Raw genomic sequence first — 13,399 nt, forward strand, 5'->3', positions numbered from 1 at the left:
GGGAGTGTTGCTGGGGTTGCAGTAGCGCTCTTCGAGCTCTTACTATCTCATCAGAATACTGATTGTTGTGTCGGACTTCTCATGTTATTCTTGGAATGTTGACAAACAGAATTCACACTTTTACATCAGAATTCTGGATTTCATCCCAGACTCTATCCTGGTTCTTAGAATTCTGAACTTTACTCAAGAATTTTCACTTTCTTCTTAGAACTTTGCCTCTTAGAATTCTCACTGAGTAATAGAAGCTCACACAACCATTATGTACTCCCATGTTATCCCAGCAATATGATCACCATAGAAATACAGTCAAACAGATCCTCCACAGTTGATTCCAAAGCAAATGCTGTAAGATCTGTTGGCCATTAGGGCTAAAACACTGAAGTCAAGTCTATAGAAGACACATTAGACAGAGCAAAAATGCTATTTTCTTTAACCTCAAGGTAGTTTGTATGGAGGGTGTTTATGTAAAAAAGAACAAATGTGAATTGACACAAACTGCAGATGTAGCCAGTAGATACTTACATGAATTTATTAAAAGAAATGAAATAAATAAAGAACAAGTATTTGAGCTGCTTTAACATCCCAGAGAACAATGTGAGAATTTATGCATTTTTTCTTAAGTATTGCTGATGTATAGCATATTATTATGATTAAAATGAGATTTAAAAAAAAAAAAACAGTTTACCATGAGACACTCCCTGTAGAATCACCATCAGTCCAAGCACAACTTCCATGTCTCCTCCTTGTTCAGTGACAAAGTCAGCATACTTTATTAAATGGCATGTACATCAAGGAGTTAAAAGTCACAATTGGCTTCTGATAAACCTCTAAGACAGTTCTTTCTGTATATGTGGAAAGCTGAAAAGGAACACCAGCACATATTTTACATAATCTACGTGGTAGAAATAAAAGGAACCCCTCAGAGCTTGTGCAGACTTTTTACTTATTGCTCACACTTTCACTAAACTACTTTTAGATCTGTAACAAGTTAACACTATCTTGCCCATCACTTAGTGTGTACTAATACAGTACTCCCCTTTCTATAATTCAACTGTTTATATCTCATCTTAAATGGGAAAATAAATATTTGATGGTCCACAGTATCAAATGGAGCAGATCATCTACGAGCACAACTGACTGAGCAGTATCAGGGTTACATAATAGATCATTACCCTCTAAAGTCAGAACTATGAAAATATTTTTTAAATTCACATTTTTTTAATCTATTTGCATTCATGACTTTCAAATTAATAATATTTACTGCATGCAGTATTTTTTCTATTTATTGCTTACAGTAGCGCTGCATGTGTCTGATTTAATACATCAGCTTATTTGGGGAAAAAAGTCATCCTTATAATATCGTGGTCTCAAAACCCATGTACCAAATATTATACGCACGGCCTTAAAAGGACAAATTCCCTGCTGTGACATAATTAAAACTACAGTTGCTAGAAGACTCGTCTCAGGTCAAGAGTTCATCCAAATTTAAATGCAACACCTCCATAAACCAGTAGAGGGAAACCTCACACCTACCCATATGTACAGGTCCAGATCATTAATTTAATTTTAATGTTTACACAACAATAAATGCTCCCTTCTTCTTACCTTGTTGAATTAATTGTATTTCTTGTGCAAAATCATAAGTATAATTCTGTTTGATCTATTTTTAAGTGCAGAAATACATATTTCTGTTTTTGGCTTATAGTATTTCCACAAATTCAGTCATACTCATCCTAAGTAAGAAAGTATTTCTGAAGGTCCTTTTGTTTTACACAGTAAGCTGAGTTATGTGACTAAGTAGGAATTGGATCTGAACTACATTTTACCTTAAAAAGCAACTAACATATAACAATAAAGTTACATTACCACTTCTTCTTAATGAAATTATTATTATTATTATTTACAGTCAACTTTATTAAAACAGTTACATTATTCTTCAGTTGCATGAGAAAATAGACGTGTGAAACAATGTAGAAGTTTGTGAATATTTTAGCAACACAGAGCCTCAGTTTCACCCTGAGATCTCACCATACAAGGAGATATGTTCATTTTACACCACCACCATATGTAGGAAGTGAAACGCAGACAATGGTCAACATACAAACTGCAGGCCCACAAAGAGCCCAGCTATTGTACTTTTATTTCTCTTCATTTTTTCCTGTCAGTTTTCCTAATGTCAAATCCACACTGATAAATATGCCATTCTATTAGTTATAATTAAAACACAATTTTCTAACTTTTTTTATTCATACAAAGTAATATATGAATTAAATGAGGCACTAAACACAAGGTTTGATATATCTTTTAATATATTTCTAACTAGAGTGAAATATTTTTTTAAAAATGCCTACTTACTCACTGAAAAATACTTTTCCCATTCATTTACAGTGTTTTTATTGCTTTTAAGGAACTTTGAATCAACATAATATACATGACTCTATATTCTTATGTGGCCTGTAAAATATGATCACATAGCTACAAGCATAAAATTTGTATTGTTTTCAAGTCTTTTTCAACATTAAACACATACAATATGAAACTTCCACAGTCACCTCCTGATGTTTAAGCAGCTTGGAAAAGAAAGCAACTGGACTTCTTTAAGTTTCATGAAAATGTTTCATCTCTGGTCCAAGAGGCATCTTCACTTCTAAAAACAAATGGTGGAGAGTCCCAGGTGTTTAAACCCTGGTAGGAGTTGTCCCTTATGAGCGTCATTGACCCACGATTGATCGTGTGCTTCATTGCATGAGCCAAGGTGTTTAAAAAAACAAAGCATGAGTCCTTACCACCAGAGGTTTTGAGTGAAACCACCCTAAGCCCTTACCTAAAACTATTATGTGACCCATCACTTGACAAAGCAGGGATTGAGGAACCTGGGAAAGGATCTAAAAACTGGGTTGTAGGTGGCAGACACTTGGTGTTGTAATGGTAATGACTTACACCTTGAGTCATGTGATGACGGACATGATTATTAGTGGGTCAAAGACCTTCTTAAGTGAAACACTCCACCATTTGGTTTCAGAACTGAAGAGGTTTGTCGGATGAGAGGTGAAGCGTCTTCAAGAAACTCAGCGAAGTCCAGTTGCTTTCAATCCAAGCTCCTTAGACTACCATGACCTGGATGACTGAGAACCTACACAGACATACTCCTGATTGTTGTTTTTGAATTTCCTTCTTTTTTTTTTAATTTCATTGATCCTCAGTTCAGTGTCCAGTGCTGATTATGAAAGAGGTCAGTTCACTAAATCTCAGACTCACACTTAAGGTTTATATTCTCTGTTTCACACCTGAGGCTGTGAAAGAAAGAAAAAACAATTATAGCAAAACAAAGATTTTTACAATTACCCATCAAATGATGGTATTCACTGGAATTATGTAATTGTTTATTAACCTCTTTTGATCATGGGCCGCCTTGTTAGAAGTCTTCCTAAGATGCTTCAGTTCCCGATACACAACACAGCATGACACTGCTATCAGGGGAGATCCCAGTGCAGCAAAGACTAGCCTCAGGTAAGGAAAACTGTGTGCTGAGAGAAGAGAACACAGTGATAATTATAAGTACAGTACTTACAATTTATTCAAGCGTAAACTTTGGTAAGACTTTGGTATTATTATGGTTAACTAACTGTAAATATATAAATGTTTGGGCACAACCCCCACACACTGGGTACCCTTAAGCCTTGTTTCTTAAGATGTAGGGATGTGAGTTGATGTATTTCACGTCAATCTTTTTCTAAAACTAATCAAGTAACTTTAGTGACTAAACTAAATAAAGAGGTGGTGAAAGAAGACTGGAACAATGGGGGAAAACACTCAAACGTGTTGCATTGCCCTCCAGGTTCCTCCTCCTCCCTGCCGGTCTACCTGTCAGAGTCCTGGGTCTGTGGCCCAGTATGTGGAGTTGTTTAGTATCTATTTTCCATGTTATGGCTGTCTATGTTTTGAGTTTCTATTTGTAGGTCCTAGGTTTTGGCCCTGTTGCACCTCATGTTATCCTGTGCTCCCTCTGCTCTGTGTCTTGTCATTCCCTGCTGGTGTGTTCCCTCTGTGTAAGGCCCGTGTTTCTTAGTCTGTGTCTTTGCATGTGTGTTGAGTGTCCTGTTTTATTGTGAAGGTCTGTGTCAGTGTATTCAGTTTGCATCCTCCCTGTCTCATCAGATTCATTAGGTTCAGCTGTGTCTCCCACCTGTGTGCAGTTTCCTCATTTCTTAGTTCTGTTTCTCACCACCCTCGCTATTGGTTGTATGTCATTCTCCTTCAATAAAGCTCACTCACACATCAGCCAATGCCTGTGCTTTGGGTCCTTCACAAACACCACATGACACTATCCATGAGCTCTACAAACATCTATAATATTTATAGATGCTCTAGACAGAGCTGATTAGCATTGTTTTAAAGTGACTATTACTTTACAATAACAATTCAGATAATTTCATAAAAAATTAACATATTTTTACACATTATAATTTTATTAAAAAATAAAATAGTTAAAAGTATTTAACTATAAGTTTACCATTTATTAACCAAGTTATGAAGTAATTTATGTTAAAGCAAATGTAACTGCATTTGCAACAAGGAAGATCTTAATACTCGTATGAAACAAGTCAGCTTGTTATGGGGTTGAGGATTCACTACTATATAACTAATAGTTAACATTATTACATGTTATTTAATACTTCATTAAGTGACCTCCATACAAGTATTAAGAACTTCAGCTTTGTTTCTTCCATAGCCTTTGCATGTTAACACTTTCTGATTCACACATGTTCTTATCTTTTATTCTTTTCATTCTTTTTGTGAAGCACATTGTGAAGGAAATTGGTAGATAGATAAATATTATTCTTTTTTTTATCTTTCACTAAACCTGACCATACCACACCAGAGCTGGTAGTGTTACACACTGAAGAAAAGCCACACTGAAAACTTGTGCTGAACAAGGGCAAATTTCCTGTCACAAAACCGCATCTGCTAAAATATTTCTTCTTCACAGCTTAATGTTCTCATTTAATGCAACTAATAATAATCAGTGACCAAGTGGAAAGTTTCAGTGTGCCTTTAGAGTTTAGGTGGTAGTTACTGGGTAATAAAAGATGATTAAATCATAAAAATGAATAGCAGCCCATGTGTGGCTAAATGACCACAAATACCAATAGAGAGACAAATACTGCATCAACATATACTCTGTTCTATTCTGTTCACTGTACATTTCCATCTTTCTTTCCATATGTTTTTCCCCCATTCTAGCTTCTATCATTTGTTGCACAAGTGATGTTTACTGTGTTTAACAGTTCTACTGCCACATGATGCTTACATTTGTAATTAACTTTATAATAACATAAAAACTAGGCAATAAAGAGTAACTTACATAACTTGCTTTCAACTTTGCTGTTGTCTTTAACATCCAGGGTGAAATTAATGTTTTTCTCTTGGACTCCATTTGAATTAAAGATCTCAATGCTGTATTGACCTGAATCATTCTTCTTCAGGTTTGTGATCTTGAGTGTCCCGTTCTTGATTATAAACGTTAGTCTGTTGTTAAATTCCTTGTCTGTCATTATTTTTTCTTTCTTCAGACTGAACACAGTTTTTGTCTCATTGGGAAGCACCTTCAAACACTTCATTTCACGGCCACTAGCATCAGTCATTACTTGGATATACACAGTTCCTTCAAGAAGAGGAGAGCATGGACATGTGCTCGTCCTGAGGTCACATGTGGTCGCATCAACTGGAAAGAGAGCTGGAGAAGATGCATTTAATAGAACATGAGGTGAAATTATTCACACTACAAATGTGAATGTTTGGCTTCTTTATGAGGACAATCTTACCTTGAGTTCCTCCTGCTAGTAGCACAATGATAAAAAAAAACTGTTCCATGCTCTTCATTCATCCACGGTGTGGTTTTAATCTTTCAAAGCTTCTAGAAAATTATGTACAAATCTGGGTGTAAATCTGCTGCAAACCTGAGTCCTAACTGACAGGAAACAGTCAACGGGAGATGATATATTTAGTTATTTTCAAAGTTAGGAAATCAACTTTCACTTCTGCTTGCCAACAAAAAGACTCAGATGAGTTGTTTGCGTTTTGTAGTGACCTGATTTCAAGAAATATCCATCAAATGCAAATAAACAATTTCCCCCTCACTTTTATACGCAAAACGAAATCTAGACAAAACACACTTTCAAAAGTGTGTCAGGCACACATGCTTTCTTCACATGTACTTTTGAGAAAGAACATGCAACATCTGAAGTGACACGTTAAGTCACAAACAGTTGTTCCTGTGGGGAGAGCTTTATTGCTTAAGAGTCTTTACAGGGTGTCCAAGAGAGACATCATTTTATGTTTGTAAGTTTGCAGAGTTTGCTTTCTGAAAGGAAGGAAACAAATTGGCGTAGAAAGAATAAAATATAAACAACCTATGAAAAAGCGGCTTACTAAAAGGATGCAAATCATGAGCACAATATGAAACGGTGAGGCAATGCTGACCAACAAACAAAGAAGCCTTTTGTCTACCAAAGGAGGCTGAATTCAATATGAGAATCTCAGCTACACAACTAAATAATAAACAACAATAATCAATAAATAAATGAACATGACGTGATTATGCGATGGAAGCAAACATTACAGATCTTCACTTTTCTAATTAGCCTCAGGCTAATTAGCAGGCCTTTAGCATGAGGAGTGATGATGAACATGAATATAAGAAGAATCAGGTAAACTATTGTTTAATCAAGGTAAAGATGAATGTAAATAGTTTACTTACAGTTAAATAGATGCACAGAGCAGCACAGGCTAAGGTAGTATGTAAGCACTGAGCTACAAGTGAGAAAAGCTCATCAGCCAAAAAAAAAGACCCATGCATTGGTACTTCCTGCTTTACAGAGCAGAGATGGAACTGTGTTTGGTGCAGGGCTTTTATAGTCAGTGAGTCTACTTTGACTTTTATTTTGTATACATCTTCTTATTCTGCCCTAAAAATAGAAGTGACAACTACATCCATGCGCACACGTCCATCAGAATGTACATGTTGGCATTAGTTGGGCATCTCATAAGTTTTTACTCTGCCACAGTGCAATGCCACAAAATAACCAGTTCAACATATATTCAGCATAAAATGTAAATATACAATTTGCAGGAGTTAACCAAGAGCTATTCTATTCTGTTCTGTTGTATTCTATTTTCCAAATAAAGTTCATGAGCCATACCATGAAGATATGAGAAAGAGTTGTTGAAGCTAGGTTAAGAGGAGAGGTGAAAATCAGTGAACAGCATTATGACTTCATGCAAAGAAAGAGCACTATAGATGTTTGCTTTGAGAGTGTTGAAGCGGTATAAAGAAGGTCAGAAGGAGTTCCACTGTTTATTTGAATATCTAGAGAAAGCATATGATAGGTGAAAGAAATCTCCGTCCCGGGTCATCTGTGGATTGGGTTTACCTCCGAAGCGTGGGCACCCATAAGCAGAGTTTTGTCTTTACCCTATAAGATTCAAAATTATTCAAAGTAACACTCAGGTATGCCGTTCAGCAGGTTAGTTACGACGTCGGGAGTAGCTTGGGAGAACAAGGAAACACAGACTGCTTCAGGTTGCCTTCCCAAACCAACTCAAAGTTTATTTGTCATACAACAGTTTATATAGAGGAAAAAGGTTCGTGTCTCAGCAGATTCTCAGTTCAAACTGGTACAGACCAAATAAGGAAGCGTCTTCCTGCCCTCTGAGCAAAGAAGTATCCTTTGTATAGTTTATCAGTTCAGCTACAATTTATGATTATCCCAGCGAAATACACTCCTAGACATAGAATACAGAGTTCTTTCATTAGTGAATTCTGAAACAAACCACCTGGCCTTTAACAAGCCTTTTTCTAAGAGATAAAGAAGGGAGGATGGGAGTAAGGAAGTGATCTCTGTGGTGTTTTCGACCTTGAGGTACCAGCCTGTGATTCTTACACATTAATTCTTGGGTCACAGAGAAAGAGAAAAACAACTAGTAAATGGGCCTTATTGAGTAACAGTTTTCCTGTATAATATCACTATAAAACAATATCCTGTAAATGCTACCATGGTATCAAAATATCACAACAATAGGGTGCTAAGAAAAGAACTGCGGTATTGCAGGAGGAAGTCAAAAGTGGCATACAAATATGTGATTATGAGAGGGTGATGCGATGGATAAAGAAAGCAAGAGTGTGGTGTGCAGGTGTGCAGGTGATGAGATAGATGGGTTCAAGGTAGGGGTGGGATTGCATCAGGGATCAGATGGGAGCCACCTATTTGTGAAGGTGATACACAGGTTGATAGATGAGGTCAGGCAGGAGTCTCTGTGGATTTATGTTGTTCGCAGATGACATTTTGATCTGTTTAGAGAGTAGGGAACAGTCAGCCTGGAAAAGTGGAGGTTTTCTCTAAAGAGAAGAGGAATGAAAAGTCAGTAGAAGCAAGACAGACTAAATGTGTGTAAATGGGTAACAGTGACACTGCAACAAGTACAGGTAATGAAGGTGAAGTAGTTTAAATGTCTCAGGTCAATCATCCAAAGCAAACAGGCAAAGCATGCAGGCCAAGTGGAGTGGGTGGACATGACTGTGTGGGGTTATTTGTAAATAGCAGCAAAAAGGAAGGTTTATAAGGTTGTAGTGAGACCTACTATGATGTATGATTTGGAGACTGGCAATAACAAAAATAAAAGACGCAGAGTTGGAGGTGACAGAGTTTAATATGTTAAGATTTCCATTGGCAGTGACCAGAATGGACAGGATTAGAAATGAGTCTCTCATTTGGACACCTTAGACTGTCCAGTTTGGAGACAAAGTTAAAGAGACTGAGATCGTTTGGACATGTCCAGAATAGGGCTAGTGGATACAATGGACAAAGATAAGGAGCTACCAAGCAGGAGAAAAAGAGGAAGACCTCAGAGTAGGTTCATGTTTGTAGAGGAGGACGATATACACAGGGATCGTGTGACAGATGTTACAGGGATGGGGTGAGATGGAGGAAGATGATCTTTTGTGACTAAAGAGAGCAGCCAAAAGGAGAAAATAATACTAAATAGTCATATGATAGCTAAGTGTAAATAGTAAACATCTACCACAGTGATTCCCAAAGAGTGGTGTGGGGGGGCCTGGTGGGCCACAAAGGTAAAGCAGGTGGGCCTCAGTAGTAACAGAAATTCTTTTTGAACTCCACTCAGAAAGATCTCAGCCTGATGGTGGAATTAAACACAGGACCTTCTTGTTGTGAGGCAACAGTGATAACCACCATGTTGCCCATAAACAAATATATGTATAATATATTATAATATAATAATATGTATTTATTTATATAAAAAGGTGAGCTAAAACTGGTGACAGAAGGTGATCATTTGGGGATATTGTTCCCCTGACCTAAATGTACTGCTCTGTAGTAGTGAAGTTTGAGTAGTGAAAATGTCTATGGTAATGTTTTTTATTAATGTCTGAGTTTGATAAGATAAGAACTAAAATATAAACAACTAAAATAATTTTTAAGATACAGACCTAACTCGGGCCTAGCTGACAACCTGTGTAGAATTGGCCTTGAAAGATGTGAGAGTGTGTGTGTGTGTGTGTGTGTGTGTGTGTGTGTGTGTGTGTAAAGACCTGGTAAAATCTGTGAGTCTTCAGTGTTAAAGGAAAAATGCTTGACTTTATCCTTTTAGAGGGAACCATCATTTTAAAGTAGTGTACGTTTTTTTTTTCTGATCAATCACCTCTTCAAGGTGAATTTAACATTTACAACGAAGAGGGTGCTGGCACTGACATCTCATGTGAGGCCCACTTTAGTGTTTAAGTAGTACACTAAAGTGTTATAAGTTATAACCACAGATTTGAATGACTGTCTTGTAAAAAGGTTTATCAGGAGTTAACTGTCCACTGAGGAATTATCTTTTTTAAAGACACAAATATAACAATATATGATTATTATCTAACAGTATCGAGAAAATTCCAGTCAGCTCGCTCAAATATTGTATTCAAAACAAGAACTATCATAAGGTGAGGTTTTTGATCATTTCAATCAATTTTTCCCTCTTATGAGCTAGTCTTTCTTTTCTTTTGTTCTCTTATGTATTTCTGTTTTTTGCTTTTAATTTTCTTTCCTTTTTCAAATTTGAAGTGATTTGTAGTCATTTAGTAACTATAATCTGTCTTATTTTATCCCACTTTTTTTTTTCTGGTTTCCATCTGGTATGGTGCTGTCACAGTGCAACAATCTGGTAGTCATACCTTTTTTGTTCAGTAGTGCTTCCATGGTGTAATGGTTAGCACTGTGGACCTAGAATCCAGTGATCTGAATTCAAAAATTGGTGAGACCTGCTTTTTGGAGATGAAACCATTCTGCATGTCTTCTCTGGCACACCAGAACTGTGCTACAATTGTGTTTTCAGTGAGAGGTGTATAAAATCAAGCAGCTAAACATGACGTCTGCCTTTACAAATACTTGTCAATCACTATGTGGTGCTAAAGAGCGGTCTGAAATTCAGTTGTACACCACACAAAGTTACACGGTGGGGTGTCTGAGTGCTGAGTTGTGCTTGTGCGTAATAGTCACAAACACTCTCCTGACTCACTGACTCCACATTTCTAAACCTCCTCTGACTTTAACATCAGCATGAAAACTGGGAACTGCGAGCTCCCTCTTTGGATGTCATCACATTGACATTTTTCATTTTTTATCATGAATCCCATCTCATTGTTGAAACTCACTTTTGGCTGGGCCTTGACCTCTTCTGTGCTCTTCTGTGTTGTGCCATCCGCTTCGCCAGAGGTTGTAGATAGGTAGGCAAATCGACCCATATCATATTATTGTGAAGATGAGCGTACTCCCTAAAATCCTCTTCTTATTTCAGAATATTCCTCTACTAGTACCTGTAGGTCTTTTTCTTAACTTAAAGAAAATTATTACCAATTTTATTTGGCAAAATCATCGCCATCGGCTTCGGTTAATTCTATTATATCTGCCATTTGACAGGGGTGGGCTTATTTTGACCTGACAGTATAGACACTACAACAGGGGTTCCATGGTGTAATGGTTAGCACTCTGGACTCTGAATCCAGCGATCCGAGTTCAAATCTCGGTGGGACCTGATATTTGCGAGGTGAAACCATACTACATATCTTCTCTGGCACTTTGAATTTCTGTATGAATTGTGTTTTCAGTGAACGCTGTATAAAATCAAGCAGCTAACCATGCCTTTACAAAACACTTGTCAATCACTAAAGAGTAGTACTAAAGAGCTGTGTGAAATTCAGTTGCACACCACACAAAGTTACAGAGTAAAAGTCACAAACACGCTGCTGACTCAACAACTGTACAGCCAACTAAACCTCCTCTGTCTTTAACATCAAAAAACAAACAAGCATGAACATCGTGGTATTGGTTTCCATGGCTGAACAGCAGCTATGTGTTTTGTGAAGTATAATATTTATGTCTTCCAAAGTAAAGTTTTAAGCCCCACTTGTTTTAAATCTGTAGCATGTGTAACAGCAGCATGAGATGAAAATTTGATGATAACACGTGCATGTTTATGGTCGCCAAACAATTATGTATGTAAACAACACTTATCTGACTAAACCACGTTGAGCTAATGCAGATTTTATTCTTATTTTATTGGTGAGGAGAGAGGATGGAACCAAAAATGCATTTATCCCCGTGTTCTGTGTTGATGAAAATCACCCAACAGGAAAGCAGCTGGGCATTCATTTGAAACCAGTTCACAGGTTGGGCTGTGGTTCCCCCTCTAGCGTCTCTGCTTGAACTTTCAACTGTGAACCTCTTAGATCCAACCTTCCCAACTGCTCATCTCGCAAAAGACAAAATGGAAGAACCCAGAATGTCTTTTTGTTACCTAATTTTTATACCTGCTCACGCTTTTTCACGCTTCCCTCACAGGACGTCACATTTCACACTTTGGCCGTCCAATCAAGTTGTTGACATCTAATCATTCCTGTCCACCCACACCTGATCTTTCTATTTCGATCTGACTTACAACATTTAACACAAACTTTAAAATCAATATATTTTCTTTGTAATTATTTTTTATTTGTTTTTGTTTATTACATGCACTTAACATACAAGTATGTCAAATGGAAATCAGCAACTGCGCGGGATTATTCAACTAGTAGTAAGTTTCAATATGTCAGGATGGCCGAGCGGTCTAAGGCGCTGCGTTCAGGTCGCAGTCTCCCCTGGAGGCGTGGGTTCGAATCCCACTTCTGACAATTGAATTTTTGCACTTCTTTCTTACTGGTACTCATGGGTCTTTGATCAATGGTCATGAGAATTTGCATAATCATGATGAAGGAACTGACCTCCGAGCCCACTGTTCCTTCAGGGGGCTGCTTTCAGTCATTATGCAAATATACTGTTTATAAGATTGGGGAAACCTGCAGTCAGCTGAGACTGAAGAAGTCACTTGGATGAGTGACGAGACGTTTCTCCCACTGAAAACGCTACATCCAGATGAACAGAATCAACCTTTGGAGACTTCTTACTGTTGTGACAAAATACACTTGAAACTGGCAACTATGAGAGTTGTGCACTGTTCATCCCTGACAGCAGTGGATTTTGTAATCATGCACAGTGTAACAACATTCTAGATAATTGTAATAAAATTCACTAGAGAGTGGATTTGTTCACACTGACACTGATGTGCTAAAAACCTGATTTTGTGAAGTCAAAACTTTCAGCAAGTTGAAACAATCTTTATCTTTTACTCCAACTATCCCAAAATAAGGACTGGTCCTTCCCATGTGATGGTATTAAAATATGAAAGGCTGTCATCATTTCAGATGTTTACTGTGTAAATGTTTGTTTGTTTGAATGTTTGTTTGTTTTTTTTTTGTTTTTTTTTGTTTGCCGGAGTAGTTTTAATTTTTAATTACAGGTGCAGTGACCAAACTGACGGAAGGAGATCACCCATAAGATGCAGACTGAGACCTGGAGAGAAGGCTTCAAGAGGACCAGATGGACGACCAGTCTTGCCCCCAGGAATCAGAACAAGAGCGATTGAAGAGACACATGGGTTAGAGAGAGAGCACAGCTTGCTGCAGGAAACACGCTGTAGGAAGCCTGGTGGGTACGTCTGAAAGCGATCAAAAGAAAGTGGTCGGAGCCGAGGTGGACAGGACAAGGGCAAAGGCGAAGCCAGGTACCACTGGAGCCAGTGTGCAGTAGCTGAGGATCCAGGAAGGTCGGTGAAGAAACAAGGAGCAACCTGAGCACCAAAGGGGGAATCGAGCCCTGACTCAGATGAGTCAAAGAACACCCAGACCTCAACCACAGGGGCAGAATAATCCCCTGGTCTGTGGCAAGGTCTCAGGGTAGTCTACCCCTGAGACTGAAGAAAGAAGAGGAGGAAGAATGCAGAGACCCACCCCACGCATAAAAAA

The 13,399-nt window shown here is 37.8% G+C and overlaps 1 protein-coding gene and 2 non-coding genes across 3 annotated transcripts; 2 read left to right on the forward strand and 1 right to left on the reverse strand.

The window, feature by feature from the left end:
* Positions 1–2,166: 2,166 nt before the first annotated feature.
* On the reverse strand, positions 2,167–5,963 carry LOC147337934 (uncharacterized). The gene is made up of 4 exons (XM_086313042.1): positions 5,826–5,963; positions 5,366–5,737; positions 3,392–3,527; positions 2,167–3,293 (listed from the first exon to the last, which is right to left on the reverse strand). Exons 1-4 carry the CDS (start codon positions 5,881–5,883, stop codon positions 3,242–3,244), a joined length of 618 nt encoding a protein of 205 aa, XP_086169168.1. The 5' UTR covers positions 5,884–5,963; the 3' UTR covers positions 2,167–3,241.
* A 5,059-nt stretch (positions 5,964–11,022) lies between these two features.
* On the forward strand, positions 11,023–11,094 carry trnaq-cug (transfer RNA glutamine (anticodon CUG)). Its single transcript has one exon. It is a non-coding gene; the product is annotated as a tRNA-Gln (tRNA).
* A 1,052-nt stretch (positions 11,095–12,146) lies between these two features.
* Positions 12,147–12,229, forward strand: trnal-cag (transfer RNA leucine (anticodon CAG)). Its single transcript has one exon. It is a non-coding gene; the product is annotated as a tRNA-Leu (tRNA).
* Positions 12,230–13,399: the final 1,170 nt, after the last annotated feature.

Source organism: Aulonocara sp. 'chitande type north' Nkhata Bay, linkage group LG2 (genome assembly GCF_057382095.1).
Source record: "Aulonocara sp. 'chitande type north' Nkhata Bay isolate Kocher_YH1m ecotype deep benthic linkage group LG2, A_spYH_male_GT1.1, whole genome shotgun sequence".
Classification (NCBI taxonomy): domain Eukaryota; kingdom Metazoa; phylum Chordata; class Actinopteri; order Cichliformes; family Cichlidae; genus Aulonocara; species Aulonocara sp. 'chitande type north' Nkhata Bay.

Excerpts from the sequence above, each read along its gene's own strand:
- LOC147337934 (XM_086313042.1), bottom strand. The coding sequence starts at position 5,883 with ATGAAGAGCATGGAACAGTTTTTTTTTATCATTGTGCTACTAGCAGGA. Across the intron at positions 5,738-5,825 it reads ACTAGCAGGAGGAACTCAAG|CTCTCTTTCCAGTTGATGCG; the intron begins GTAAGATTGTCC and ends CATCTTCTCCAG. Across the intron at positions 3,294-3,391 it reads GCGGCCCATGATCAAAAGAG|CCTCAGGTGTGAAACAGAGA; the intron begins GTTAATAAACAA and ends TTTCTTTCACAG.